Raw genomic sequence first — 24,123 nt, 5'->3', positions numbered from 1 at the left:
ATGCAAAACAAGACCTTTATTCTTAGAAAACCAGTCATGTTTATGTACAATAAGCCACACAGAGTAAAATCACACATTACTGTCTACAAGATCCTTCTAATGTGCCTTCTTTGACAATGACTCGTGCAAGATTTCGCGCAAGAGCAAGTCTCAGCATTTCCACTTTCATGGTCTCAACATCATCATCCTAAAAGCAGAGTTTGGGTTAGATCAGTGCATGCAATAACGAGCTGTTTCTCCTGGGTTTTGAAAAACAAATACGCAGGTCATTAAGAGTGAGAATACATGTTTACCTGTCATTGGAGTCTCCACAGAATGGGTAAAAGCCACATTTCTTAATTTTTAAATTGTCTAAAGACAGAACTACCAAACCTTTTCTCTTTCTGCCAGACTTCTGCATGTGTAGCAAAAGTCTCCCTGTTTTGTGCCTAGAATATCTACTAGCCTGAGCTGTTAGATGACAGCATCTCAGCTTTCCGTTGCCCGTGTAATTTCCAATTATTTAGAAATTTGGAAAAAACCCTGTAGTTCAATCCAAATCAACAGAACACTCAGGAATGGAAGTACTGCACTATTTTTGTGTATGCTTAATTATCTTCTGCTGACGCCTCAGTTTGCTGGCTCTTAATGAAGTGCCAGCCTCAGGAACTCAGGCTGTTCCTTGTTTCTGTCCCCACCTACAAACAAGTTTAGTGCTTTCCTTGACTATCCCACAACCCCATTGATTCATTATCCATTTGTCCTCAAAATGGGAGGTACCTGAAACTTCTGCCTATCCAGCTTCCCTGCTGTTAGATCTTCCAGGCATCGCATTAATTCGTTAGTCTGCTCTGCTGAAAATATGACCTGTGGAAATTAAAGTATTTTCATTAAAATAACTGCGATGAAGGACATCGTGCAGTCTAAGAACACTCAATTGAGATGAAAGAGAATGCATTCATATGCCCACAGATTGATTCTGACCTTTCATTCACAGGATCACAGGACAATTCATGGTAGAAAGGGTCAGAATTACGGCTTGTAGCAGAAATGCTATATCACAACATGAAGCAGTGATGGAGCATCTGGTAGGAAGGCAGGGCCAACCCATGGGAGCTCAGCTGCATGCAATATTGCTGAGTGATAAAGTGGTGGAGCCAGGATCCAGCCCTCATTTAAGGGCTGGCAGAGGAAGCGAGAGTATCTCTCTGGAGATCCCTATGTACCTGAGGTCTTCTGAAGGTAAGTAAATTCTTTCCTTTGTTTCTGTGTCCACAGCTGCTGCGTTCAAGAAAGTCCTTACTTATTACTCTGCAATCATTGCTGTGCTTTCCATCATGTTACAGGGCCCATCCTGTTTAATATCTTTATTGACCGGATGAGGGGATTGAGTGCACATTCAGTAAGTCTGCAGCTAACACCAAGGTGGAAGGAAATGTCAATCTGCCCGAGGGTACAAAGTCCTACAGCAGGACCTGGACAGGCTGATTGCTATCCTGAGGCCAGTGGGATGAAGGTTCAACAAGATCTTGTGCTGAGTCCTGCGCTTTGGCCATAACAACCCCAGGCAATGCTATAGGCTCTGTGTAGAGTAGCTGGAAGACCATACAGAGGAAACAGACCTGGGGGTATTGGTCAGTACTCAGCTGTATGTGAAGAGCAGCAGAGAGAACAGGGATGGTCAGTCTGGTGAAGGGAGGTGGGGACCTTCTCAGTCTCTACACCTACTTGAAAGGAGGTTGTGGTGAGGTGTGGGTCAGCCTCTTGCCTCAGCTAAGAGTGGTAGGGCAAGAGGAAATGGTCTCAAGTTGTGCCAGTGGAGGTTCAGGTTGGATATTAGAAAAAACTTCTCCAGAAGAGTGGTCCAGCACTGGGACCAGCTGACAAGAAGGTGGTGGAGTCACCATCCCTGCAGGCATTCAAGAAACATGTAGATGTGGTGCTAAGGAACACTGGTAGTAGGCAGACAGTTGAATTAGATTCTCTTAGAATTGTTATGGTTGGAAAAGACCTCTGAGTGACTCTGAAGAAGATCTATAACCTCTTGTGCGAAGGATGAGCTATGAGGTCAGAGTGCATGCCTCTGCTTTATCCAGTCACAGGTCTCTAGTAAATAAACTTTCATTTTCTTGATGAATCATAAAGCAAAAATGTGGCTGAGCAGAAGAAAGCATGCTAAAATAAAGTACCAGAAAGAATTGGACAGCTTTGTACTTAAACCATTAGCAAGTTTATTCTGTTATCCCACTGCTGCTTTCTAAAAGCAGTGACTGTCTTATTCGAAGTTATTTGTCATCCCCCTGCCCTCAATAAGACAGTAGGAGTACTGTGCAATTCTTGAACTGCTATGAACAGTCCTAGCCTGGGGACATCAAGTGTGGAGCACGACTGCTTTGAGATAACTTCTCAGAAATAAAAGAAAGGATGTGGGGTGTCTTTGTTGTGCTCGACCAGCATCCTCACCTCTTTCTGCTCCAGCAGGGGAAGGGCATCTGTCAGGAGGGTCATCCAGAAGGAGCAAGGGGCAATGTGAGCAGTCATCAGCATCAAAAGCAGCCTGGCAGCTTCAGAGAACCGCTTCTCCCCATACAGACGGTGGAATTCACGGTACTTGCCTACGTGTGGGTGTTGGAAGGGTAAAAGGTATTTGTCAGAACAGTGCAAGCTGGGATTGATGGATGCTAAGAAGTCACTTTGCTCTCATGAAGCAGTAGATAAGAGACTTCCCCTAGACTCAGCTGCTTTGGAATGGGAATGTTGTGCACGAAGGAAAGTTAAAATACAGGTTGTCTGGGGGAAAAAAAAACAAAAACAAAAAACAGTTAAAAACTGTCACTGTTTTTGCTAAGAGTTACTGTTTGAATCAGCCTGTTACTGAACTGATGCTGCCCGGTGCTGAGTGTTTGCAGGGGGAGGAACACGAGTGGCTGAGAGACTGGCAGCATCTGTTTAGAGGGGAAAAAAAAAAACAAAACAAAAAAACAAACAGGAGTGGAGGAGGAATGTTCCAGCCCCAAATTGCTAGAGTTCAGAAAGCGTTTAGACAATCCTCTCAGACGTGCAGTCTTGATATTTTAGTGGCTCTGTGTGGAGCTAGGAGTTGGACTGAGTGACCCTTATTGGGTTCCTTCCAACTCAGGTTATTTATTTATTTATTTCTGATACCTCAGGAGATTGAGAGGTGTGAAAGGCTTTGCTGCTTAAATGGAAAATGAGATCTTTGTTGGTGCAGAATATTCTGCTTTTGCTAAGAATTAGTTGGATCAATAATACCTAGAATAATAATTGGCTGAGAACAACTGTGTTTTATTCTATGACTGACTTATATCTGTTTAACTGCAAAAATATAGGAAGTAACGATTCCCATTCCAATCCAACTTCAATTAACATTTGAGCTCGAGATAGAGATGTGTGAGAGTTCTTCAGTAAATAAGCACACCTGATGTTCCTGAAACTTCTAAAGGAAAACCAAGTGGGAATCTTTCTTGCTTTTAAAGAATTGTACATAATGCAGAAATGGAGATTCAATTGCCAGAAGATAAACTGTGTAGAGGTAGCTGTGTTATAAAGAACAGAACACCCTGAAAATTAGGCCCTTCTCACCGAGAAATGTCAGCCGGTCACTGAGCAGCATGGATGGTCCCAAATTATCTATGAGGTCTAAGTCAGAAAAGCATCCCCTTTCGCAGTAGTCCTTAAGGAATCTGTGGAGAAAGTAAATGCAGCAAAGACTTAGAGGGGAGGCTGTTTTTCATGTTTCTTTTGTATCTACTCATCCCTTCACAGGAAAGCTTAATATACAACTGAATTTCATCTTAATTAACTATGACTGAGAACTTCAGAAGACATAGAAACATTTTCTGGGAGTGGTTAATGAGTCAGCGTAGTGAGCATTTTGCTGACACTTCATTTTTCTTCTAGATTTTGTAGTAGTTGAGATCTGTTTCTTAAAAAGAATAAGGAAAGGAAGGAATGCAGAAAGCTGAGGCTGGTAGCAACATAAATAACTTTCACAGATGGTAACAAAGCTCTCTTTTTTTGCTGTCTAAAAACACCAAATAAATAAAAGAAATTAAAAAGGCAAGCAATAGAAACAATTCTAAAAGCTTTTCATCTCTTTTATCACAACCTTCATCATGCTGCTTTTTTCAGCATCTGCTTCCTGCAGTGCTTTTCTTTCAACTTCTGTTGAAAGAAATATGACTGTTCCCCACTCCCTCTAAGAACAAATTGAGGGGGGAAGCCAGCAGTTTCTTTTACACTGCTGAAGATGAGGTATCACCTAGCCATCTATCCAGAGCATAATTATGGAACTATAACTATACCAAGAGATTGCTATCTATCTGATTTCAGTTAAGAAAAAAAAATGTCCATGACATGGGCTGCTAGAGATTCAAAAGCACAAAAAGAGTTGCAAGTGAAGCCCCAACCCTTTGCCTAGGTCTAAGCCAAGTGTTAGCAGCATTTTCAATTCTATTACTGGACTATTTGGTAAAGCAAATCTGTTTAATCTGTCCATCTCCTGAAGTTCAGTGGTGTAGGAAAAAAAAAAACAGCTAGGCTATTGTAGATGACAGAAACCCAAGGATGTCATTTTCTAGCCCAGAAGCAGACCCTTGTCTGAGAGAAAGATAACCCCACTCTGCCTGCAGTGGGACCTTTCTGGGATGGCTGCTTTATTCCCGTTCCTACCAGCCCACTACAATGATGGCCGCCTGAGAGCTTCTGACATAGACTCACCGATCTGATATTAGCGTAGCAAAAGCTGCATCCTTGGCTCTGATGCTCCAAGACAGGGCAGAGCCCAGGCGATTATTTCGCAGAGCCTTCATGGCCATGATTTTACAGATGCTTCGGACTTTGGAGAAAACACAGGAGAAAAGAGAAAATCAATTTCAGTAGTTTCACTTGTGTCACTATAAAACAGTGAAATTTAAGAATCGGTCACCTTGTTCGTGCATCTGTCTCTGCTCGCAGATTCTCAGCACTTTGAGGGCCTTCTGTTCTGTGTTAAGAGGTATCCGCTCAATATGAAGTTCCAAATAGACCCTGCCATATTCTGGACAGTGGTCAAAGTAATCCACCCCCAGCTGCCACAGACTGGAGGATGGGGGGGAGGGGGAAGAAAAAGTCAAGCATTTCAAGTCTTGTACATCTTAAATAAACACAACAGGAAAGAACAAGCAGAATTTGAGTCTGCATTAATAATACTTAATCCTGGTTAACACACTATTTGGATGTTTTTTACATCCAAATGGTTTTTACTTTCTACTATCAGCTGCCTAGTACACAACTTTGGAATTCCTGCATGTAAAAAATGCAGTACACCAAAAGCGTCACAGAGGCAGCAGCCATTCCATCCTGGTTAATACACCTGATAGGTTTTAACTGATTGCTGAAATTCTAACAGTGGCTTAAGTTTTGCCTTTTCATTTTATTATTGTGCAAGTTTTTTTTTTTATTATTATTTTTTTTGCTGTCCTGATGCTATGTGTAGCCTATGGAGAGAGGGGGAAAAAAAAAAAAAGAAGATTGCTACCTGTGATGGGAGAAGAGTCCTGAGGCATACTCGAGTAAAAGAAATTCACGCATGTTTGAACCAAAACTGGGAAGGAATGAAGAAAAAAAAGAAATAGGCATTACTATTTGCACCTTATCAGAAAAGCCTCCTGTCTCAATTTCAGAAGCACCTGCAGTACGTTTTCTCAAGGGTTATCTTAACAAGCTTCATATATCAAGCCTAAGCTTGCAGGGCAGCTTTATCCTTGGGGGGATACCTACATCTTTACAGCATTTAGCAAATGTAACTTACAGTAATGACTGCTTTAAGAAACTGGAACAGCAGGAGAATGCAAATAGCAGAATTGCTCATAATGAAGTTTGTTGAAGACTTATGTGTGGAAACTCTTTTTAGATGAGTTTCTCACTATCACAAACATTTGAGCTGCTGATAATATTTCAGCTAAAAATACACTTAAACCAAACCACAAACCCTAATGCTGCTGAAGTCCTGTTGAATAGCATGTCTCATCAGGACAGCAACTGCTTCTGAAGAATGTCCGGGCTGACGGAGCGCTTTTATTTTCCATCTTCTATAAATACCTAAGGTGCTCTTTTTCACCAAAACTGACGTGCTCTTTCAGTAACTCTTACTTCTGAGTGACTGAATAATCAGTGCAAATAAATACTTACTAGAGATTGTGAGATTGCAGGAGTTTACAGTGATCCAGAAGGTCAGTCAGATGAGCCACAAACCACCAGTTGCTCAGAGCAACGCTGTATTTGAAACAAGCAAAACAAAAACAATGCTTAGCCAATCGCTGCCAAGGAATGTGTGAGGTTTTGCACTTACAAAAGCTGTATTACAGCACGGTGTCTGGTTGCAGCGTCCCACGAATGGAATACTTTTACTTGCTACTCGCTTTGCATAGCATTTCCAGCCTGTACCCATATCCTCTACCCCAAATGCTATTGGAAGCAACACGGTAAATCCAGAGAAACAAAAACTTTAAGAACTCAACCTGCACTCCTTGATCACTTGGTGAAGCTCAAATTCAAAGGCTGCCATTAAAATTATGTCTAGAGGTTCAGGGCTGCTTTCTTCACCCAGGAACATGTCCATACTAGACTGGAATAAGATTACAAAACATGATTAAAAAACAAATGCGAGGGTAGAAGGAAAACTATTTGTTTTGATGCAATAGCCTCATTTAGATTATTTTATGGGAGAGTGTATCACAGAAACTGAACGCAGCCAAGAAGCAATGTTTTAGCATTAGGAAATTGGGAAGACAATTTGAGGACCAAAACTGGTAACACTAGACACTAAAGAGACTTTGTCTTCAACCATTAGTTTTCCCGTATCAGTCTCCCAGTCCATTTAAAAATGCTAGGAAAAGTCTTGTATGTAGTTTCTATAAAACATCAACCTTCCCAAAGCTTTCTGAAAGTACCATAATCTTTCTGTGCATTAAAATGGAGGATATAAAAATGATTATATTTCTTGCCTGTGCATAGAACCGCAGTTCCATTGGCTTCACAGTTGGATGCGAATACAGGAGTCGAGTAACCAGAAAGTGGTACCAAGTAGTCATGAGTTCCTTTTTTTCTAGTATGGCATTCTCATCTCCCAGCAGGATCTAAGAGGAAGGAAAGCAAAGGAGTAGTTCTGCAAATTCAGCAATGTTCACAGCTGCATCTTAACTTTTTAAAGGTACTACTATTATTTTGCAAAGTTTACAATTTAATTAAGAGCCTAGAACAGGAAAGCAATCTGCACAAGTGATCTAATGAACAGATGATTTAACATATTACAGGTACTTATCACTACATGTGGCTTCTGAAGTACACAACAATCCAATACTTGTCCACTTTCCTTTCTTAAACAAAACACACCTTGCAGATGGATTCCATGTGGGAATTGGAAGCAAAGGTTCCATCCTGTAGATAACGTTGGCATTCTTCATGCCAGTGCTGCCATTTCAGCTCCATCTCAGTCAGCGTTTGGGTGTTACCAAGCTGCATGGAGTAAGAGGCATAAAGTAAAAAGAAATACCAAGTCACAGCAGGTATTTGGTCTGAACTTGCACTCATTCATGCTAAAAAGACAAGGAGGTTGTTGTCATTTTTTCCCTTGTTCTCCAGTTGCATTTGAAATGTCTTAATTTGTGTATCTAAATAAAGGAAAAGGATTCCAAGACAACCAATCAAAGATGCAGCTGCAATTTTTCCTCCACAAGGAGATCACCGCAACAGAGGAAAACTGCAGGTAAGGTCTTCAAAGACTTCTCTGTAAGTTCTCAACAGGAACTGTTTCAGATAACCCAGCAATGTACCTTGCTACAAAAACATCACTTCTGACTATGCTGGTTTATCACCGAACAGATTTTCGGCTGTATTCTTGGATTCCTTGGGTCACTGGGACAAGTATTTTTACAAGGATTAAGACAGATGTTTTAATGGTCAACAGCCTGTGATGTTAAAGGAGCCACAGCAGAGATGAAACAGACTAATTCTGTTATCGCTCTTATCTCCTTTCTTAATAGAACTAAGGAAAAAAAAAAATCAGTGCAGAAAAAAAAAAGAGTGCTTTGTACATACACTGGGCACGGGCATCTTCTTCATCAAATCATCCAGGATTTTGTACATGTTCATTGATGTGGGATTTGCAATGGCTTCCTTGGAGAGCAAGTGGCGTGCTTCATCCATTCGGCCTTGCAGCACAAAGATATCCACCTGCAGAAAGCACATCTGTGAGCACCAAGCTGTGCAAAGCTACAAAAGACCCAGGGAGAATATCAGGGGAATCTTCAAGAAAATTAAGTAGAGTTACAAGATTTCAACTTTAGCTCCTGCTTATTTGAATATACAACTCTGTGAATCATGAAATTGAAAGGCTCAAGTTAGAACAAGGGGCAGGATGATCCTGACAGTGTTTCATCTCAAAACTGTACAGACAGAAGCAGCATGTCAAGTATTGGTTTCTGAGATGTACTACAGTGCTGAGAAGGGAAGAGGAATGCAAGATGCATAGGGCACAACTTTCTCTTCATCTAAAAGCTGTACCGGGGGCTGCACTCACCACGTTCCAGAAGAGCTTGTGTTTTGATGGATTGTCACTGCTCAGAACTTCACGGACCATGTTGTCTACATCACAGATGTGAAGTTGAACCCAGTCAAGGAGACGAAGCAGGAGAGGACCGGCTTTACACAGAGAAGGTGTCGTTAGCTCCAAATCTGTTTGTCCCCAAACTGTTCATTTATATGCTTCTAACCTTACCAGTCTGACAATCGTTGGACGAGATTTACTAAGCAGATTTCCATCTGCCATGTTCAAACTAGAAAGGCACAGAGTTCCCTAAATAACCAAGCTGCAGGAGCGCCAGGCTCCCTGTGACAAGTTTTAGACAAGGCAGAAGTACAGACCAGAAGAAAACCTAAACAAGTTACTTGAAGATTCATATCATAAGTCTTGAAATGCCAAATTTACCATTCTAATGCTATAATGTGATGGAAAGTACAGTAATAGCAGGGTGGCAATGTCTTTGGCTGCAGCAAATGAGGACAAGCCCAAATGCAGCTGACATGGACACAGAAATGGAGGAAAAAAAGCTGCTTACCTTTGGAAGGCCTCAGGTAGGCAGAGATCTCCAGAGATCCCTTTGCCTCCACTGCCAGCCCTTAAGTGAGGGCTGGGAAGGGATGGATCCTGGCTCCATCCCTTCTGGTCATTCAGTGCATTGCATGCATCCTGAACTCCCCTGGGTTGGCCATGCCTTCCCATCAGGGGCTCCATCACTGCTTCAAGCCACGATTAGCATTTCTGCTACAACCATCATCTCATTATTAACTAAATATGAGGATGAAATCTGGTGGTAGGTACTTTGCTTTTTCTTTGGATTAAATAATCTATAATTTATGAATCCCTGGTTTGAATTGTGAGTATATTTGTTCGCGTAATCTGATTTCCTAAGAAAACAATTCTGAATCACTCATAAGCAAACTCACTTATGAAATGTGATCCTGTTGTTAAAGGAATTACATCAAGATGTGTAAACGTTAGTTGGTATCTACTGATTTAATGGTTAAGAATGTGCTTATGCTTTAAAGTCAAATAAATTGAGAACAAGTTTTTCTTATCTCTCTTCATTACATTTCTGTGGGAAATAAATAAGCCAGTGTAAACTGTAGCATACTGCATAAGGGGGGAAAAAGTAGAATGCATCTTGACATAATTTAATACAAAAAAATGCAATTTACAGAGGCTGAAGAGGTATTAGAACTTAGTGCTGTTTATCATACTTCCTACAATATCTATTAAAATCTAGCACAGTGGATGCTATCTGCATTTTAAACAATTAATTATGCAAACAAGACCACTTTCAGTCTTAACATCAGAATTATTTGCTGCTCACCTGGAGCTGCTTCAACAAACAGAATCTCACACAGATTCCAGATCAGCTCCATAGCAGAGAGAATAGAAACCTGAAAAAAAGCAGAGCTGCATTTCAGGGTAATTGTTCCCATTATTTTTTTTAACTGCACAGCTGAATTTGCTGTCCATAAGAACCAGTCTTTATAGATAAATGTCATACTGATATTTCAGAGACACAAATTAATAGAAACGGGCCATAACTTCTCTACACATATTTAGTTTACAAAATATCAACACTGTTTGTGTACTGAAATGCAACAGTAATCACTCCTCAGGGAAATAGGAAACAGTACAAAAAGTGTTATTTTAAGCCTGTTTACTCTCCAGAGAGCTACAAAGAGCACAGAAAGAACAAAAGGCTAATTAAGCGACATCAGCACAGTTTATACAACGAAACTACAGCTACAGCGTTGGTCTTCATGGCTTTACCAACCAGTATTCACGCAACTACACGGCTGTGACTGCAGATTACCTGAATGCTGTACTGGCTGTGCAGGGCAGAGTCCCGGGTTGAAACTGAGTGAAAAATAAGCCAAGTCAAAAAGTAGCATATTTACCTTATTTCAGAGTACTTTGTGAGCTCATAACTGCAATCCCTGACCACTCACTCGGTACAGACCCAAATGTGTACGCAACTGATAAAGCTAAGCTAACCTTTCATACCTCTTTATAAATCTGATAAATTTACAGGACAAGGATGTTAAAGTGAGATCTCTCACTTTTTCAGGAAAGCTGTTAATTTTGACTCATTTTTCCACAAAACCACAACCCATGACATGAAAAGACTGCAAATCTTCCCGAAATCAGCTACCAGATGATGAACCAACCTGAAAATCTCAGTGATGGAAATGGAATCTTGTTAATTACTGAAGTTTATACATGCCATTTTTCAGTAGCTGTAACAACTTCCAAATGAAATCTTATTTTGCTGATCACAAATAGCATCTCCTGTTATTGCAGTACAACAAACAGACTTACTTGCAGCCTGGTGCATGTCCTCCATGCAGGCTCTTATGACCGAGCGGTAGTTTTTGCTCACTTGGACTAATCTGCCAAACAAAAAGGGATAATTTACAGAGAGCTACTGGGATTAGTCCCCTTTCTGTGCATCTGTGGGTGCTTCCAGCACGGGGTAAGCCTGATGGGTGGCTGTGCTGGTCCCGGGTATGCAGGATCCCAGGCACTGCTCAGGGCCTCAAAGGAGGTTGTAGTGAGGTGAGGCTTCGCCTCTTCTCCCGGGTAGTAGAGACAGGACCAGGGGTGACGGCTGTAAAATGTGGCGGGGAGGCTCGGGTTGGATATTAGCAAAGATTTCTTTCCAGAAGGAGCGGTGAGGGGTTGGCACAGGCGAGGTGCGGGGTCGTCCTGGAGGCAGAAATGTGGCACCGAGGGCCGTGGCGGTGGGATGGGGTTTGGCCCCTTCATGTCTTCTCCCCCCTTAGCCATTCCACGATCACCCCGGAACTGCGGTTGGAACCGCACATCCGCCCGGTTCTCGGCGCTCTGGGCCCTTTCGGGCAACGCTGTTTGCCTACAAGACGCCCAGCGCCGCGGCCCCAGCCCCACTCACTGCGCGTTCCTCGCCCTCGCGGCTCGCTCCTCCTCGCAGCGCTGCAGCCCGACGAAGATGCCGTGGGATTCGTTGAAGAGCTTCCGCAGCGTCTCCATGTAGATGTCCTGATCCCTGCGGACCACGAACACACACGCGGGGCCCGCCGCTCCGTCCCCACCGCCCGCAGCGCCGCACCCCGCCGGCCCCGGCCCTGCGCTGCCTCCCGGAGCCTCGCGGCGCTCCCTGCCTCTGCAGCCGAAGAGCGTCTCGCACAGCAGCATCTCGGCGGGGCCCCACGCGAAGCACAGCCGCGTCCGGGCCGGGTCGGCGCCCGGCACCACCTGCGGGAAGGGAGCGGGGGGAGAGAAGGCGAGGTGAGGGGACGGGCGACCCGTTACGGTCCGTCGGAGCGGCCCCGCGGCCCCGGCCCTGACCGTCAGCGGTGGCTCCGCGTCCGGCTCCTCCATAGCCGCGCCGCTCTCCCGCCCGAGCCGAGGCCCCGCGTGGCTGCCCGCCCCGCTGCCTGCTGCCACCCGGGGAGCTGCGCGGTGTTTCCCCTCGGCCGGCGGCCGTCCCCCTCCGTCCGCCTCCGTCCTTCCCCACCTCGGAACCGCCGAGGCTCCGTGACTTTGGGGCAGGCGCGGCCGCTCGCCCCGGAAACAGCGCCGGCACCGAAAGGCCCCGGCGGGGCGGGCCGCTGCAATCCCGGAGCGGGGCGGTGGGGAGGCAGCGGGAGTGGGGCGGAGCCGAGCCCGGAGCCGAGCCGCGGTCGCTCTCTAACGATGGGTCTCTCTTTACGCATTCGAGGCCCTCGCAGGTAGATGAGCCTCCAGAAGACATCATGTGCAGCTGCGGCTCTCGGGCCGGTGGAACTCCGTGCTTTGTGCCTTGCTGGGCGCCTGCAGGCTCGAGGGCATCTCTTACTGCAGGGTTACGTTGAGCACGGCGGGCCGGCAGCAGTGCAGAAAGGCGCTGTCCGCGCGCTGCCCCTTCGTGCTGTCCTTCCTGCCTGCAGGCACCTCGCTCTGCTCCTCGTTCCTGTAGGTGTGCTCGATAAGAAAAATGACTGCGCTGTCCTGCTGAATTCTTACCAGGAAAAAGTCAGTCCCCCTGTCACTGACGGATAGCTGGGCCCATTGGGCGCTTTCTGGAGCAGAATCCTGCATTCACAGAATGGCTCAGCTTGCAAGGGGCCTCAAGGAACATCCGATTCCAAACTCCGTGCTGTGGGCAGGGTTAATTTTTCAGTATTGGTTATGTCATTTGCTGACCTCATAAGAAGAATGCTGCAACACTTTGCTGCTAAATTGCCTCTTTATTGGCTACCGCATCCATCATTTTCTATACAGATAACACTAGTGCTTTTCTCTGCTAAGAGCGTGGCTTTTTCACTGTCCTGCTGAGAACAGGAAGTGGTGTCTGTTAGAGGCAGGAGGAATGGCTTCTGCAGGATGGAAGAATTTGAAATCTTCAGAAACCTGCTTTAGGAACTAATCTAAGAGAGCTCATCCTTTGTGGTGGCAGGGGGTTTGGAGAGTCATGGTCCTGGAGGTCCCTTCCAACCCTGGCCATTCTGTGATTCTGTGATTTGTGGTAGGCAAGAGTCCCATGTTTGGGGATGTGGATACAATTGAATCTCTTCCACAGAGTCACATTCTTCCACTGTCATAGAAGATGGTGCTGCCTTATGGTTACGACTCTGGAGGATATTGATGCTGAGTTCTAGATCTGAAATATCCTTCAGACATAAAATTGCTCTAGATGTAAACCAAAACAGGATCTTTGAAAACCCAGCAGTAAGAGCTCTGCTTCTGCTTGGAAGGTTGGCTGGAGGGCTGCATGTATTGGAAGGGAGAAGTGCCTGCACTCTTTCTCAAAAAAGGCTCTTGTGCCTGTCCAGTCTGTGTAATTATGTTGAATTGGCAACCGGCGTGTCAGCATGGAAGCACATATTGTTCAAAATGACTTCAGAGTTCAGGCTCTTGGTTCAGCCACCGAAGGCAAAGGCCAAGAAGGAATGCTACTGTTCTCTCAGGATGGAAGAAAGCAGCAGAACTTTGAGGTCTAATGAGGAAGGGAATAAAAAGTTACAAAACAGAAGGTTTGAAAGTAATTTTGTAGCTTGGGAAAAGCAAGAGAGATAAGCATCATGAAAGGGGAGGCATGGGACAGGCAGTCCCCCAGACAATATTTTTCTGCTCCCAGTGCTGCACTAATATTAATGAAGAGCAAAATCTGAATAAGCCACTCACCCCTTCAGAGTTTAGGCTGAGAAGGTGTCAATTAGGCTGATTTGTTTAGCAATAGGGATCCAGTATATTAGTTTAAGGGCCAATATATGAGTTCAGCAAAAGGAATCAATGAGTGCCAATTCTAAAAATTTCAACTTTGGTGTGTGAACAGCTTTTTCTCTTAATTCTGCTTCACGAGAAGCACTAGAGACACAACAGACTAATTGTCTTTGCATTTCATCAGGTGCAAGGGTGTTTTCCACAGATTTTCACATATATTGTTTTGGAAATTGCTCATTATGGCCTAACGAGCAATTGAATTTTGCCAGATTAGGGAAAAACAGCTAAAGGTCAGCCATAAGTCTCTGTCGTGAAGCTAATAGTGGAAAAATGGGGATAAAGTAAGTGGGCATACAACTAAATGCAACTGCACATGCACAGAGGAACATTAACATGTATTAATGAGTTACTGGAAAAGAATGAAATGTATGTCTTAACTGTTTGAATGTAGAACCTCGACTCTGAGAGCACGCTGGCTTGTGAAGTCACCCGGAACGTATCGTGAGGAATAAAGGAGTGCTGCTTTCAACACCGCACTGTAGTCAGAGCGTTTTCTGCCTGGATTTCGAGTGACAATTTGGATGACAAAGGCAGCCTTAGCTGTACTCTCTTGCTTACAGCTCTAGTAACTTTTGTCTCACCATTTTTGCACTGAGCTAATTGTAAAGCCAAAAAGCTTTGAATGGTCTGGAGTTGCTCTTGTAGGCTTGTGCTTACTAATCCATACTGGCACATACACTCACCTGCAGCCGTCTTATTGTAAAAATCTTAATCTCTTGAAGTCTTGGTGTGAAAAGGAACATAGGTTGAATGCCCGTGTTCCCTGCCCTCTTCAGATAAGTGGAGAACTAAGCATAAGTGCTCTGCAAGATCGAGATAAGTCAGATTTCTTCTATATAAAATTACCGTACAATAAAACAAGGCACAGAAATATTTGAGAAACGTGGGATTTTTTTCCCCAGAGATGGAATTTCTATGGAATTTTAACTGTGGAGCTTCCCCATTCACATCTCTTCAACTCTATTCGTAAAAGGAGCTCAGAGAGAAATAAAGCTTTGCCTTTGCCCCACTTTGCTGCAGCCTGGACTCTGCAGGACTGGGTCTTTTGTAGTTCCCAGTGTGGCATCTCTCCCACCGCTTGCTCTGAGTGCTGTTGTGTAGCCAGTTATCTTTACATTCTTTAGCACTGTTTATTGCTAGCTCAACTGGATCTCCTGTGAGTTTCCTCTCGTTCTGTAAGAAGAAAAGCCATATAAGAACAAGGGGTGTAGAAACATCTGTGATTAGGGAATCTGTAATTGGTGGAAAGACCAGTGGTGCTACAGCTTAAACATTTTTCATCTTTTTTGAGCAGATACAACTTCTGCAGCGGTAGAGAAATCCCATACGTTTTCATTAAATCCAGCTTATTTTCATGTCTCCTTTTAAGCAGATTTGTTCTATTTGTGATGCAGGCCTTAATATGTTCCAGTTAGTTTCATTCTGGCATTCAGCTTTTTCATGGTGCTCTCAGCCTTGACCAGTTTCATCTCACGTCCCCAAAGCCACTCCCAAAGAAATCTTCCTCCTGGTCTGCAACACGCTGATCTTAAAAGAGGGAGTGGAAAGCAATGGCAAAAGCAGAGACCATCAACCAACTTCAGTCTTGTGACACAGTAGTCACTTCTCTGTGATGCTGCATTTCTTTAAACAGAATTTAGCATCCTTGTCTTTTGTTCTGCATTGTACCCATATGGTTTGAGTCTTGCTCAAAAAAGCAGTCTACAGTGTCTGAGGTATAAGAATAGAGTGAGTTTTAAGATGCTCAATTTTCTTGTTCTCACACCTGGTCCTGCTTCTTAGTTTTGGAGAGAAAGATAAGAAGTAGGAAGCAGTTTAAATGTGTTGCTCATTGCTCTTCAAGGTTGAAACGGGAGGTGAAGCGGGATGGTAGCATGCTGCCCAACTATTTGAGGGGGATTTCTCCAGACACAGGAGCTTTGTGCCTTCCAGTAACTTGAATAAATACAACAGCAATACCACAACAAGCAGGATCGACTGACAGAAACGGTAATGATGGTAAATCATGGGAAGTGACACAGGTAGAAGGACAAAGTTGTTCTGAGTACGTTACAACTTAAAACAGCATTCTGGTTGTCACCTGGGGTCAGATCTTCCAGCACCTTTGGTATTTTCCAGAATTGAATTACAGACTCCAGAGAAAGAGTGAAATACCAAAAAGTTCAATGCAACTGTAGCTGAGATTTATGCTTTCAGTGTACAGAAGCAGAGAGAACACCTTGCAACTTGTGGGGTGCTGCTCCCCCCATTTATGGCAGCTTTGCAGCTGTGCCACCATGGCTACCATCTCAGGTAGGAACGCAGCCATGTTACTTTCCTAACTGCGGACTCGGGTGAACGTTCGGCTTCCAGCTCCTAGCGGGTATTACTTTTCCATTTCCAGGCAACTGCAGTAAAACAAAACACCTCCTGAGTGTCTGCCCTCCAAAGGGAGGCAACCAGGCTGCGCCAACAGGCAGAGAGGCAGAGCTGAACCTGCAGGGAGAACAGTCCAGAGTCTTTGCTCAGTGAGGTCATTTTCTGTTCAGCTGGTATTTCACTACTTCAGCTGCTTATTCTGGACAAATCCCATCCCTGTGGAAGGATGCAGGCCTGGATTTTCTGCAGGAACAGCCTGGCCAAGCTGCACCGCAGGCCTCCATGAGGGCTGTTTGGGGTCTATTCCACACAGGCCATGGAAAAACTGTTGACGCAATGGCAGCAGATGTTATGTTGGTACCAAAAGGCGGAGGAGCATCAGAGATGAAGTGCTGTGCAATGCCTGAGGTACCGCGCCACTGGGGTGAACGTGGTAAAACACATGAGAAGAGACATAATTATTCCTTGAAATGCCACTTCACATTCTCGGACATTTGAAGAAGGTAATAACAAAACCTTGACTGCAGTTGTTTTACCTATGACAAACGCTTCCCCTTTTGCATTGGGAGCGCAGGCCTCGCGGGTCAGAGCCCGCCACAGCCCGCAGCAAACTCCTTCCTCGGGAAAGGCCGGAGCTGGCTGCCACCCACCCCGGGCCCACAATGCCCGCACCCGGGCCGGCCCCAAGCATCCGGCGCTACAGCCGGGACGGAAGAGGCGACAAGAGGCAGGTGGGAAGGGGTCACCGGAGGGGAGGCCGGGGAGCCGGGCGGGGTCGCCGCCGAGGAGCCGCGAGGGGCGCGGGGCGCCGCCCGGCAGGGAGGGGGGATGGGCGGCGCGGCCCGGCGGCCATTTTGAGGAGGACAATACCCGCCGCACGGCACGGCCCGCTGCGCCCGGCGGGCGGGCGGGGCGCGCGCGGGCAGCCGGCGGGGAGCGCGCACGCTCCGCCTCCCGCCGCCGCGTTATGTAACGGCCGGGGCGCGCGCGCGCTCGCCTTCCCCCCGCCCCCTCCGCCTTCCCCCCGCCCTCCCGGCCACCCCCCCGTTCTCCGGGGCCCAATGGGCGGTGGGGCCGCGCCGTGGGGGGGGCGGGGGAGAGGCCGGCGGGCGCGCGCACGCACGGGGCAAGGCGCGGCCCCGCGGCGGTGCGTGCGCGCTCTCCCCCTCCCCCCCCGCCTTCCCCTCTCCCTCTCTCTCCCTCCTCTCTCCGCCGCCGCGCTCGGTCGATCCTTCCCCCCCTTTGTGAAGCGCTCGGAGCGTCCCGGACACCGCCGACTTCGCCATGGCCGACGAGAAGCCCAAGGTGAGGCGGGCGCCTCCCCTCCCCCTCCCCTCTCGGCTTCGTCCCTCGGGCGGCAGCGGGAGGCCCGGGAGCCGCGCCGGGCCCGGGGCCGGGCAGGGCCGCGCCGCCTTTGCGCGCCATTTTCCTGCGCGGAGCGGCGCCGGGGAGCGCGGCCGGGGCGGGCGGAGGATCGCCGGGCAGGGCGGCGGGGGGGGAACGCGGGCTGCCCGCCCGCCCGCCCTCCTCGGGGAGAGGCAGCGCCGGAGGCGGTTGCTGCCGTTGCCTTCCTCCTCCTCGCGGGGCCGGACCCGGCCGCTCCGCGCGCTGCCGCCGCAGCATCCCTCGGCCCATCCGGCCCTTCTCGTGCTCCGCCCGCCCCGGGGCTCTGGGCCCTGAGGGAGCGCGCGGCGCTTCGGCTTCCGACAGGAAAATAAAACCGACAGACCCGACCGCGGCGAGAGCTCGCAGCCGGCAAACGGCGCTGCCCGGCTTCTTTTTTTTTCTTTCTTTCTTTTTTTTTTTTTTTTAATCCTTTCTTCCTTCCCTCCTCTTTTTTTTTTTTTTTTTTTTTTTTTGTTTTGTTTTGTTTTGTTTTGTTTTGTTTTTTGTTTTTGCTTTCTTTCCTTTTTCTGTTTTTAAACGGACTCTGAGGAATAATGGGGGAGGCGGTGCGGAGCTGTCACATGGCGGCCGCGCTCCGTGCGCTGCGGGACCCCGGGAGGCGGTGGCTGTAAAACCCCGCGGGGCTCCGGTGTGCAGCAGTAGCGTCAGACGGCGCTGCGGGAGCGCCTCCGAAGTGCTTTATGGAGGAGAAAGCTGCTGCTGTTCAGACTTCGTCGCCTTTTCAAAACACAACCCCTTAAAGTGTACTAAACTTCTCTTGAGGAGTCTCTTAGCAGAGTTCCAAAAAGTTTGAGATAAAGTGTGAAATGGCCTCCTCAGTGTTTGGGATTACGGTCACACGTGGTTTTACTCCTTTGATTGGTAACTCAGTGCTGTGTGTTAGTGTGTCCTTGATAGACATAACTTTTTTTTTTTTTTTTTTTTTTACTCCTGCTATGGTGCTGTTCACTGCCACTTTGCTCATGAACCACTCTCAGGAATGACAACTCTCATTGCTGTTAGTGTTTGTTGTTACTTATTGCCCAAGTTGCACTGCCCTTTACTTCCCACTTAGCATTTCATGTTGGTAAATAACTTTATTTCCTCATTTTTAATGACCTGTTGCACTTTGATAAAATGTGAACTTCTCATTTCGTAGCTTTTAAGAAAACTTTTTTTTAATTTCCTCAACAGGAAGGAGTGAAGACTGAAAACAATGACCACATTAATCTGAAGGTGGCAGGGCAAGATGGGTCTGTGGTGCAGTTTAAGATTAAGAGGCATACACCACTTAGTAAACTAATGAAAGCCTATTGTGAACGACAGGTATGGATCTTGCCTCAACACACCAGAGGGTTTTCTTGGGGAGAGGGGATCTCCTAAGGGCTGGATGAAAACGACAAAGTCTTAAACTGTGTAAATATACAGAATGATAGAAGCTTAACAGGAGCTAATTGTGTGGTGAGGGTGTATTGTTCTTAGGATCTGTTCTAGAAAGGACTGAGAGTGGTGACAGGAAATGGGTTAAACGAAGGTGGGTTATCTTTGTGAAATCTGGATTGTAGGTGGGGGCCGTTTCTCTGTGTCTCAAAATTCGTAGAGTGCGAAGGGTGAGTTAGGAACCTGCAGAAAAAACTTAGGGGAGAGTTGGGTGATCAGCATGTGTTATAACACTGACTTAACTACTGGATTGCTCATAGAATTCTGATTTCTTAGCTTAATGCTTCCATGTTAAGATGACAGAATGTCAGTTAGCGTCTCGAGGTCTAAAAGTGTTTAACATCTACCTCAGGAAGGAGCATAATGATGAGGCTTGTTTTTTCCTGATGCCATCTAGTTGTCAATCTGAAAGTCAGACTTTGTTCATACTGCTAATTAGGCATACTCAGTATTAAAATTCTTAAGCAGTGATTCAGGTTTGATTTTACAGAGGTAGAAGCTGTATATAACAGAATTTAGCAACTTTCAATAATGAAAAGACATATTGCATGTAGTAGATGAAAATGGCAGTGACTGAGCCATGAATTACATGTTTAAAAGATCAAGACTATTTAAGACCACATTCCCCCTCTTGAAATAATTATTGAAATGTACCCTTGGTGAGATTAATATCCACAAAGGTACAGCTTTTTAGTATTTTTTTCAGCTAGCATTTATTAAGCTCAGAAGTCCTCGAGAACCTGCAAAAAAACCCAAAGGTTTCTAAATAGGCAGATGTGTATTTTAGGAAAGGCAAAGTCTGAGAACACAGCTCTGCAGAACCGGTTGCTGTCCTGACGCGTAGCCACTTCTTTTCCTAAATAAGATGATGTTTTGAGTGAATGTTGCAGAATCTTAGACACACTAGAAGAATGTATTCGCTGTGATCTATGAAGTCTTAACAGAAATTTTGCTCATCATAATATTCTTTAACAAATTTTTCCTTAAAACTTTCCAAAAGTCATCATTAGGCTGTTTCATTCTGTATTACGTGTGTTCTTGCATGGCTAAATTGGGGCTCCTTTTCTGAGGGGTGCCAAAGCAGAGCCATGCAATGCACTGCACTGCCTTCAGAGCCCTGTGGGTTTCCTGTATGTTTAGGGAGAGGGGACGCAGAAACTTCTCCGCTGGTTTAAGCAGGAATGAGTAGTAATCTTTTGTGGATTGGAACAGGCCAGCAAAATGACTGGTGTGTGTGGTAGAGATGCTGGTTCAAAATGCTCTTTGCTAATTCCGGTGTTCAGAATATTAACTTCTTTGGAAAGTTCATTTCACCTGTATATGGAGAAACTTTGTTCTGTTGGCTTCTTGTTCAAGGTCAAAAAGTTGCCATTGGTCATCCTATGCTACTATCCTATGCTAATAGGCAGCTGTTGCTTTCCTGGGAAAATGTTTTAGGATACCTTTGCTTTTGGGAAAGATCGAAAAAGCTGTTCTTAGTGTTACTGTTCAACACTTGTTATTCAAAGTGCTGTATCTACTTTTTTTTTTTTTTTTTTCCAGTGAATTATTATTACAAAGCATTATAAAAATCTTAGCCTTTGGGGTGACAACTTTATGCTAGAAATTACTGTAACTTTCAGTCAGAGGGTGGACACTGCTGCTTCTCTTAGTAATTGGACACAATACAGTGTTTAATGCAAAACAGATTGCAAGGACTTGTAATGAAATGCTTTGAAATGAGTGCATGAGGGGAGTATGAAAACTGCTTTATGCATCATGAATGATGGCTTTTAGTGACTGTACCACAATTCTAGTAACAAGTTAAAGAGAAAAGTAGTGAGTGGTTTCTACAAAACTTAGCTCCTTTTGTGTTGCTTCTCTTTGCCCAGGGGTTGTCGATGAGGCAAATCAGATTCCGGTTCGATGGACAGCCAATTAATGAAACAGACACACCTGCACAGGTAAACAGAAAGCAAAACTAAAGGGCTGTATTTGAAAGTTGCTGCAGAAGTTGTTGCTGATGTTCCGATAGACCTACTTTAGAACTGTTGGAAATGAAATGTGAGACTCCTTGTGTGCTTTGCATAGCAAGCCTGTATCATTGTAGCAATAGAGGTGAAGTACAATGTTAGTAGGTGGTGAATCTTGCAAGACTGCCAGGTTATTGAGTCACAGCTCTGAAATAAGAACCAGTAAGGTAAGAAGTGAGTTTTTCCTGAAGCGGTAACTTCATTTTTTTTATAAAGGTTTTTTATAAGGGGTGTTATCAGAGACCCTGCCTGTAAACTTGCATTTTGTAACACAAAAGTCGTTTTTTTGCTATTTGTAATTTGAAGCTGTGTTTCAATGGCATAAAATTAATGAATATCATGGAGTTCAGGTAGTCTATAATGTGGTTAAAGCAAAGGCCATTCCAACACCCAGGTGGTTCACTGTCACTTAACTGTTTTTCTGTATTGCTCCACATAGCTGCATTTAAATAGAATTTTACAGTTTTATATGATTTTTAGAATTACTCATTACAAAATAAGAGACTTATTTTTAGAAGGTTTATGGCAGATTCTCCTGAGAATGTGCTTCTTACAGCCACAATCTATGGAACTTTCAAACTTCAAATGCTGAGAACTGAAGCAACACGGTGCCTTTCTCTCCATCCATGTTATCCTGAAGCTGAGGATCAGTCTCTTTATACCTGCACTGAATGCCATAGACCAGTTTGATTTCTTGGAGCAGAAATTGAGACTGTTTGAAAAAGGTGCTATAACTTACAAGTTGTATTTCTAGTCTTGGTGCAGGTTTTGTCAGTAGGTAACGCATCCAGGAACAGCAACCGCAGACCTTACAGGGCGAGCGAGAATCGCAGTGATGCAGTGTTGCTGCTTCTCACCGGCAGATTGTTGCGCTGTTGACCATATAAAATGTTTTATTTGTTCGCAGTTACTGACTGTCTGTTCTACTGCCTGGTTGGCCTAGGGGCTTTAATCGTAGTATGCTTTCTTTAGTGCTGTAGCCGAAGCCATTTGCACATTTGAACAACAGCAACAAAATGGAATTGTGGCAGTGTTCTAAGGTAAATGGAGGAATTAAACAGGAGAAAGAAGATGCAGTGGCAAAGCAGACAATAAAATGAAAGTATTAGAAACATTGATCTTTCCCATAGGAATTCCACAGTGCACCCTGAAGTTATGTACAAGCATTAATTGCAGGACAAGTTACCCACTGGCATTTATCTCCACGTCGTTTCTTTGCTTTTGAATCATGGTGACGTAGGTTAAATGCACAAAGTGATGATGATGATGGAGGGGAGTGGGGATAAGTTGCATAACAAACATGAAGAAAGGAAATGTGAAAACAACCCAGCTTATAGTAGTTGAAAGCTTTTTTTCTCTTTTCTGCTATAGTTGGAAATGGAGGATGAAGATACAATTGATGTGTTCCAGCAACAAACAGGAGGAGTTTACTAAAAAACAAACAAACAAAAAACAAACCACAAAAAAAGAACCTGCTACTTTCCTCTCCAGAACTGTGCTCCCACAGGCAACGTTCACAATTAGAAAAATAAGACTTGGTTCAGCCACATCCTGACTACTGCAGTATAGTTTTCTCTCTTCTCTCTCTTGATTTTTTTTTTTCCTATTCCTTCTATTGTACATAAAGTAACTGGTGTATGTGCACAGACAAAACGCATTTTTTTTTTTAACTAAATGGCCAATGGTATGTTTTGATCAACATTTAATGGAGATGGGGTGGGAAAACAAACTGGTTCTGTGAAAATGCCCCTTTCTCCATTAGTGGCATGCTCCTTCTACTTTTATCTTTATATTCCAGTAAGTTATTTTGCTCTCCTTGTTTAAAAACAAAAACCTTACATACTTTGTTTGATTGGATAATTTCAATGTTTTTCTTTTATCATTGTAAAACCAAGGACAATTTTATAACTTTTTTGTACGTAGCTGTTACATTGTAGAGCAATCTGTCTAAGTAGGGGTAAATTACTCTTTAAAAAAAAAAATCCTAGATAGTTCTCCCTTCTAGTAAAGCGTCTTGTTGTTTAAATAAACTTCTTGTTTAAAATAACCAGTTTTCTTTTTTTTTTCCTCCCCTGTGGAATAATAGTACTCAGAACTTGTAGCTATTTCTCTGCAGCACTTTATGTTTTTCATTTCTTAATTTTCTGTGTGGTAAGCAAATAAACATACTCCCCAGTTGCAGTGGGAAGACTGTTGAAAAATGAATGGCTTCCCTGAGAGCTCTCAGCCAGCCAACCAGCAATGGAACTGGAAATAGAAGTCTGCTTTCTCTTATTCTGATTTGTGTGTATGTTCTGCTAAGCCAAAAATGTTTGATTAGGCAAACTGCATAATACTGGACCTACTTGCCTATGGTTTTGGGTTGGGTTCTTTTTGTCAGTCTTTCTTAGAAGCACCAATGTTGTTACAAAAGCATATTTAATACTTTGTGTTTGAATGCCTTTTGATGTAAACGTTAAGTTATAAAGAGACATTCATTTTGTTAAACATTCAGTTTGCCATGGATTCAAATGGGAGATGCTTGGAAATGTAAAGCAAAAATAAAAAAATGAGTTTTCTTTTTGGGTGTATTCAGCTATGATGATGAGGATTCCAAGTTTTGGTTTACCATTGCAGTGTTCCCGCCTGAAGGGGAGGAAAGGCTGTGTCTCCTCGGCACGCTGGGAGAGCAACAATGATGCTTTTCATTATTTTTTTCCACAGGGCTGTGGTTCTTCAGTTTTCTTGGGGGAGATGAGAGGTTGCAGTGAAACCTGTGAATGTGAAAGATTATAGAACTGTCTGCTCAGCAGACCCAATGCATTCCCTAATGTCCTAGGAATGTTCAAGTATTTCTGGTAGTTGCGAGTAGTTAATGCACTTTTAGGTGCTGTTAGCAGAGCTTACCTTGTGGTGATAGTTTTTGTAACAGTCAGTTCAAGAAGCAATTGATATGTGCTTGGCCTGAGTCTGCTGGATCAGGACATCCTTTGATTTTGTGCCAAAATGATGGACTCATGCATTTAGTGCATGGACAATTATTTGTTCAATTTACATCATGATTTTAAGTTATTTAATGTTAAATTAATTGCATGTAAAGTAGACTTAGAAAGATGGTATTTGGTTTTTTGT

General features: G+C 44.5%; 2 protein-coding genes and 1 long non-coding RNA gene across 8 annotated transcripts; 2 read left to right on the top strand and 1 right to left on the bottom strand.

Annotated features, from left to right (window-relative positions):
• Window position 1: 1 nt before the first annotated feature.
• NUP85 (nucleoporin 85) lies at window positions 2-12,320 on the bottom strand. Of its 2 annotated transcripts, none has more exons than XM_052687869.1 (18): window positions 12,069-12,320; window positions 11,484-11,806; window positions 10,892-10,962; window positions 10,386-10,429; window positions 9,894-9,963; window positions 8,561-8,682; window positions 8,080-8,214; window positions 7,375-7,497; window positions 6,987-7,118; window positions 6,501-6,607; window positions 6,172-6,255; window positions 5,519-5,584; window positions 4,928-5,079; window positions 4,720-4,837; window positions 3,583-3,683; window positions 2,443-2,594; window positions 760-846; window positions 2-187 (listed from the first exon to the last, which is right to left on the bottom strand). In XM_052687869.1, the coding sequence occupies exons 1-18, from the start codon at window positions 12,306-12,308 to the stop codon at window positions 77-79; spliced, it is 2,238 nt and encodes a 745-aa protein (XP_052543829.1). In that variant the 5' UTR covers window positions 12,309-12,320; the 3' UTR covers window positions 2-76. The 2 variants fall into 2 exon arrangements, with proteins under 2 accessions (XP_052543829.1, XP_052543830.1); XM_052687870.1 differs by lacking the exon at window positions 12,069-12,320 and adding an exon at window positions 11,900-12,027.
• LOC128083034 (uncharacterized) lies at window positions 842-7,770 on the top strand. Of its 3 annotated transcripts, none has more exons than XR_008207927.1 (3): window positions 842-1,221; window positions 2,458-2,586; window positions 7,663-7,770. It is a non-coding gene; the product is annotated as an uncharacterized LOC128083034 (long non-coding RNA). The 3 variants fall into 3 exon arrangements; XR_008207928.1 differs by lacking the exon at window positions 842-1,221 and adding an exon at window positions 1,228-1,381; XR_008207929.1 differs by lacking the exon at window positions 842-1,221 and adding an exon at window positions 1,228-1,381 and having other exon boundaries at window positions 7,624-7,770.
• A 4,961-nt stretch (window positions 12,321-17,281) lies between the features above and the next one.
• SUMO2 (small ubiquitin like modifier 2) lies at window positions 17,282-23,059 on the top strand. Of its 3 annotated transcripts, none has more exons than XM_052687903.1 (4): window positions 17,282-17,479; window positions 18,755-18,886; window positions 20,872-20,943; window positions 21,542-22,377. In XM_052687903.1, the coding sequence occupies exons 1-4, from the start codon at window positions 17,459-17,461 to the stop codon at window positions 21,602-21,604; spliced, it is 288 nt and encodes a 95-aa protein (XP_052543863.1). In that variant the 5' UTR covers window positions 17,282-17,458; the 3' UTR covers window positions 21,605-22,377. The 3 variants fall into 3 exon arrangements, with proteins under 3 accessions (XP_052543863.1, XP_052543864.1, XP_052543862.1); XM_052687904.1 differs by having other exon boundaries at window positions 17,284-17,479; window positions 21,569-22,377; XM_052687902.1 differs by lacking the exon at window positions 21,542-22,377 and adding an exon at window positions 22,384-23,059 and having other exon boundaries at window positions 17,302-17,479.
• The last annotated feature ends 1,064 nt before the right edge of the window (window positions 23,060-24,123 follow it).

The sequence above is a fragment of the Tympanuchus pallidicinctus genome, unplaced genomic scaffold (assembly GCF_026119805.1).
Source record: "Tympanuchus pallidicinctus isolate F22 unplaced genomic scaffold, pur_lepc_1.0 scaffold23, whole genome shotgun sequence".
Taxonomy (NCBI): domain Eukaryota; kingdom Metazoa; phylum Chordata; class Aves; order Galliformes; family Phasianidae; genus Tympanuchus; species Tympanuchus pallidicinctus.
Note: the sequence above shows the minus strand (reverse complement) of the source record. Positions and strands in the feature narration are given on the sequence as shown.

Coding starts and splice junctions, on each gene's coding strand:
- SUMO2 (XM_052687902.1), top strand. CDS start 17,459: ATGGCCGACGAGAAGCCCAAG. Junction 17,480..18,754: donor TGGCCGACGAGAAGCCCAAG/GTGAGGCGGGCG, acceptor TTTCCTCAACAG/GAAGGAGTGAAGACTGAAAA. Junction 20,944..22,383: donor AAACAGACACACCTGCACAG/GTAAACAGAAAG, acceptor TTTCTGCTATAG/TTGGAAATGGAGGATGAAGA.
- NUP85 (XM_052687869.1), bottom strand. CDS start 12,308: ATGATGTCTTCTGGAGGCTCATCTACCTGCGAGGGCCTCGAATGCGTA. Junction 5,585..6,171: donor CTGCAATCTCACAATCTCTA/GTAAGTATTTAT, acceptor ATTCCTTCCCAG/TTTTGGTTCAAACATGCGTG. Junction 5,080..5,518: donor GGACTCTTCTCCCATCACAG/GTAGCAATCTTC, acceptor CCCATCCTCCAG/TCTGTGGCAGCTGGGGGTGG.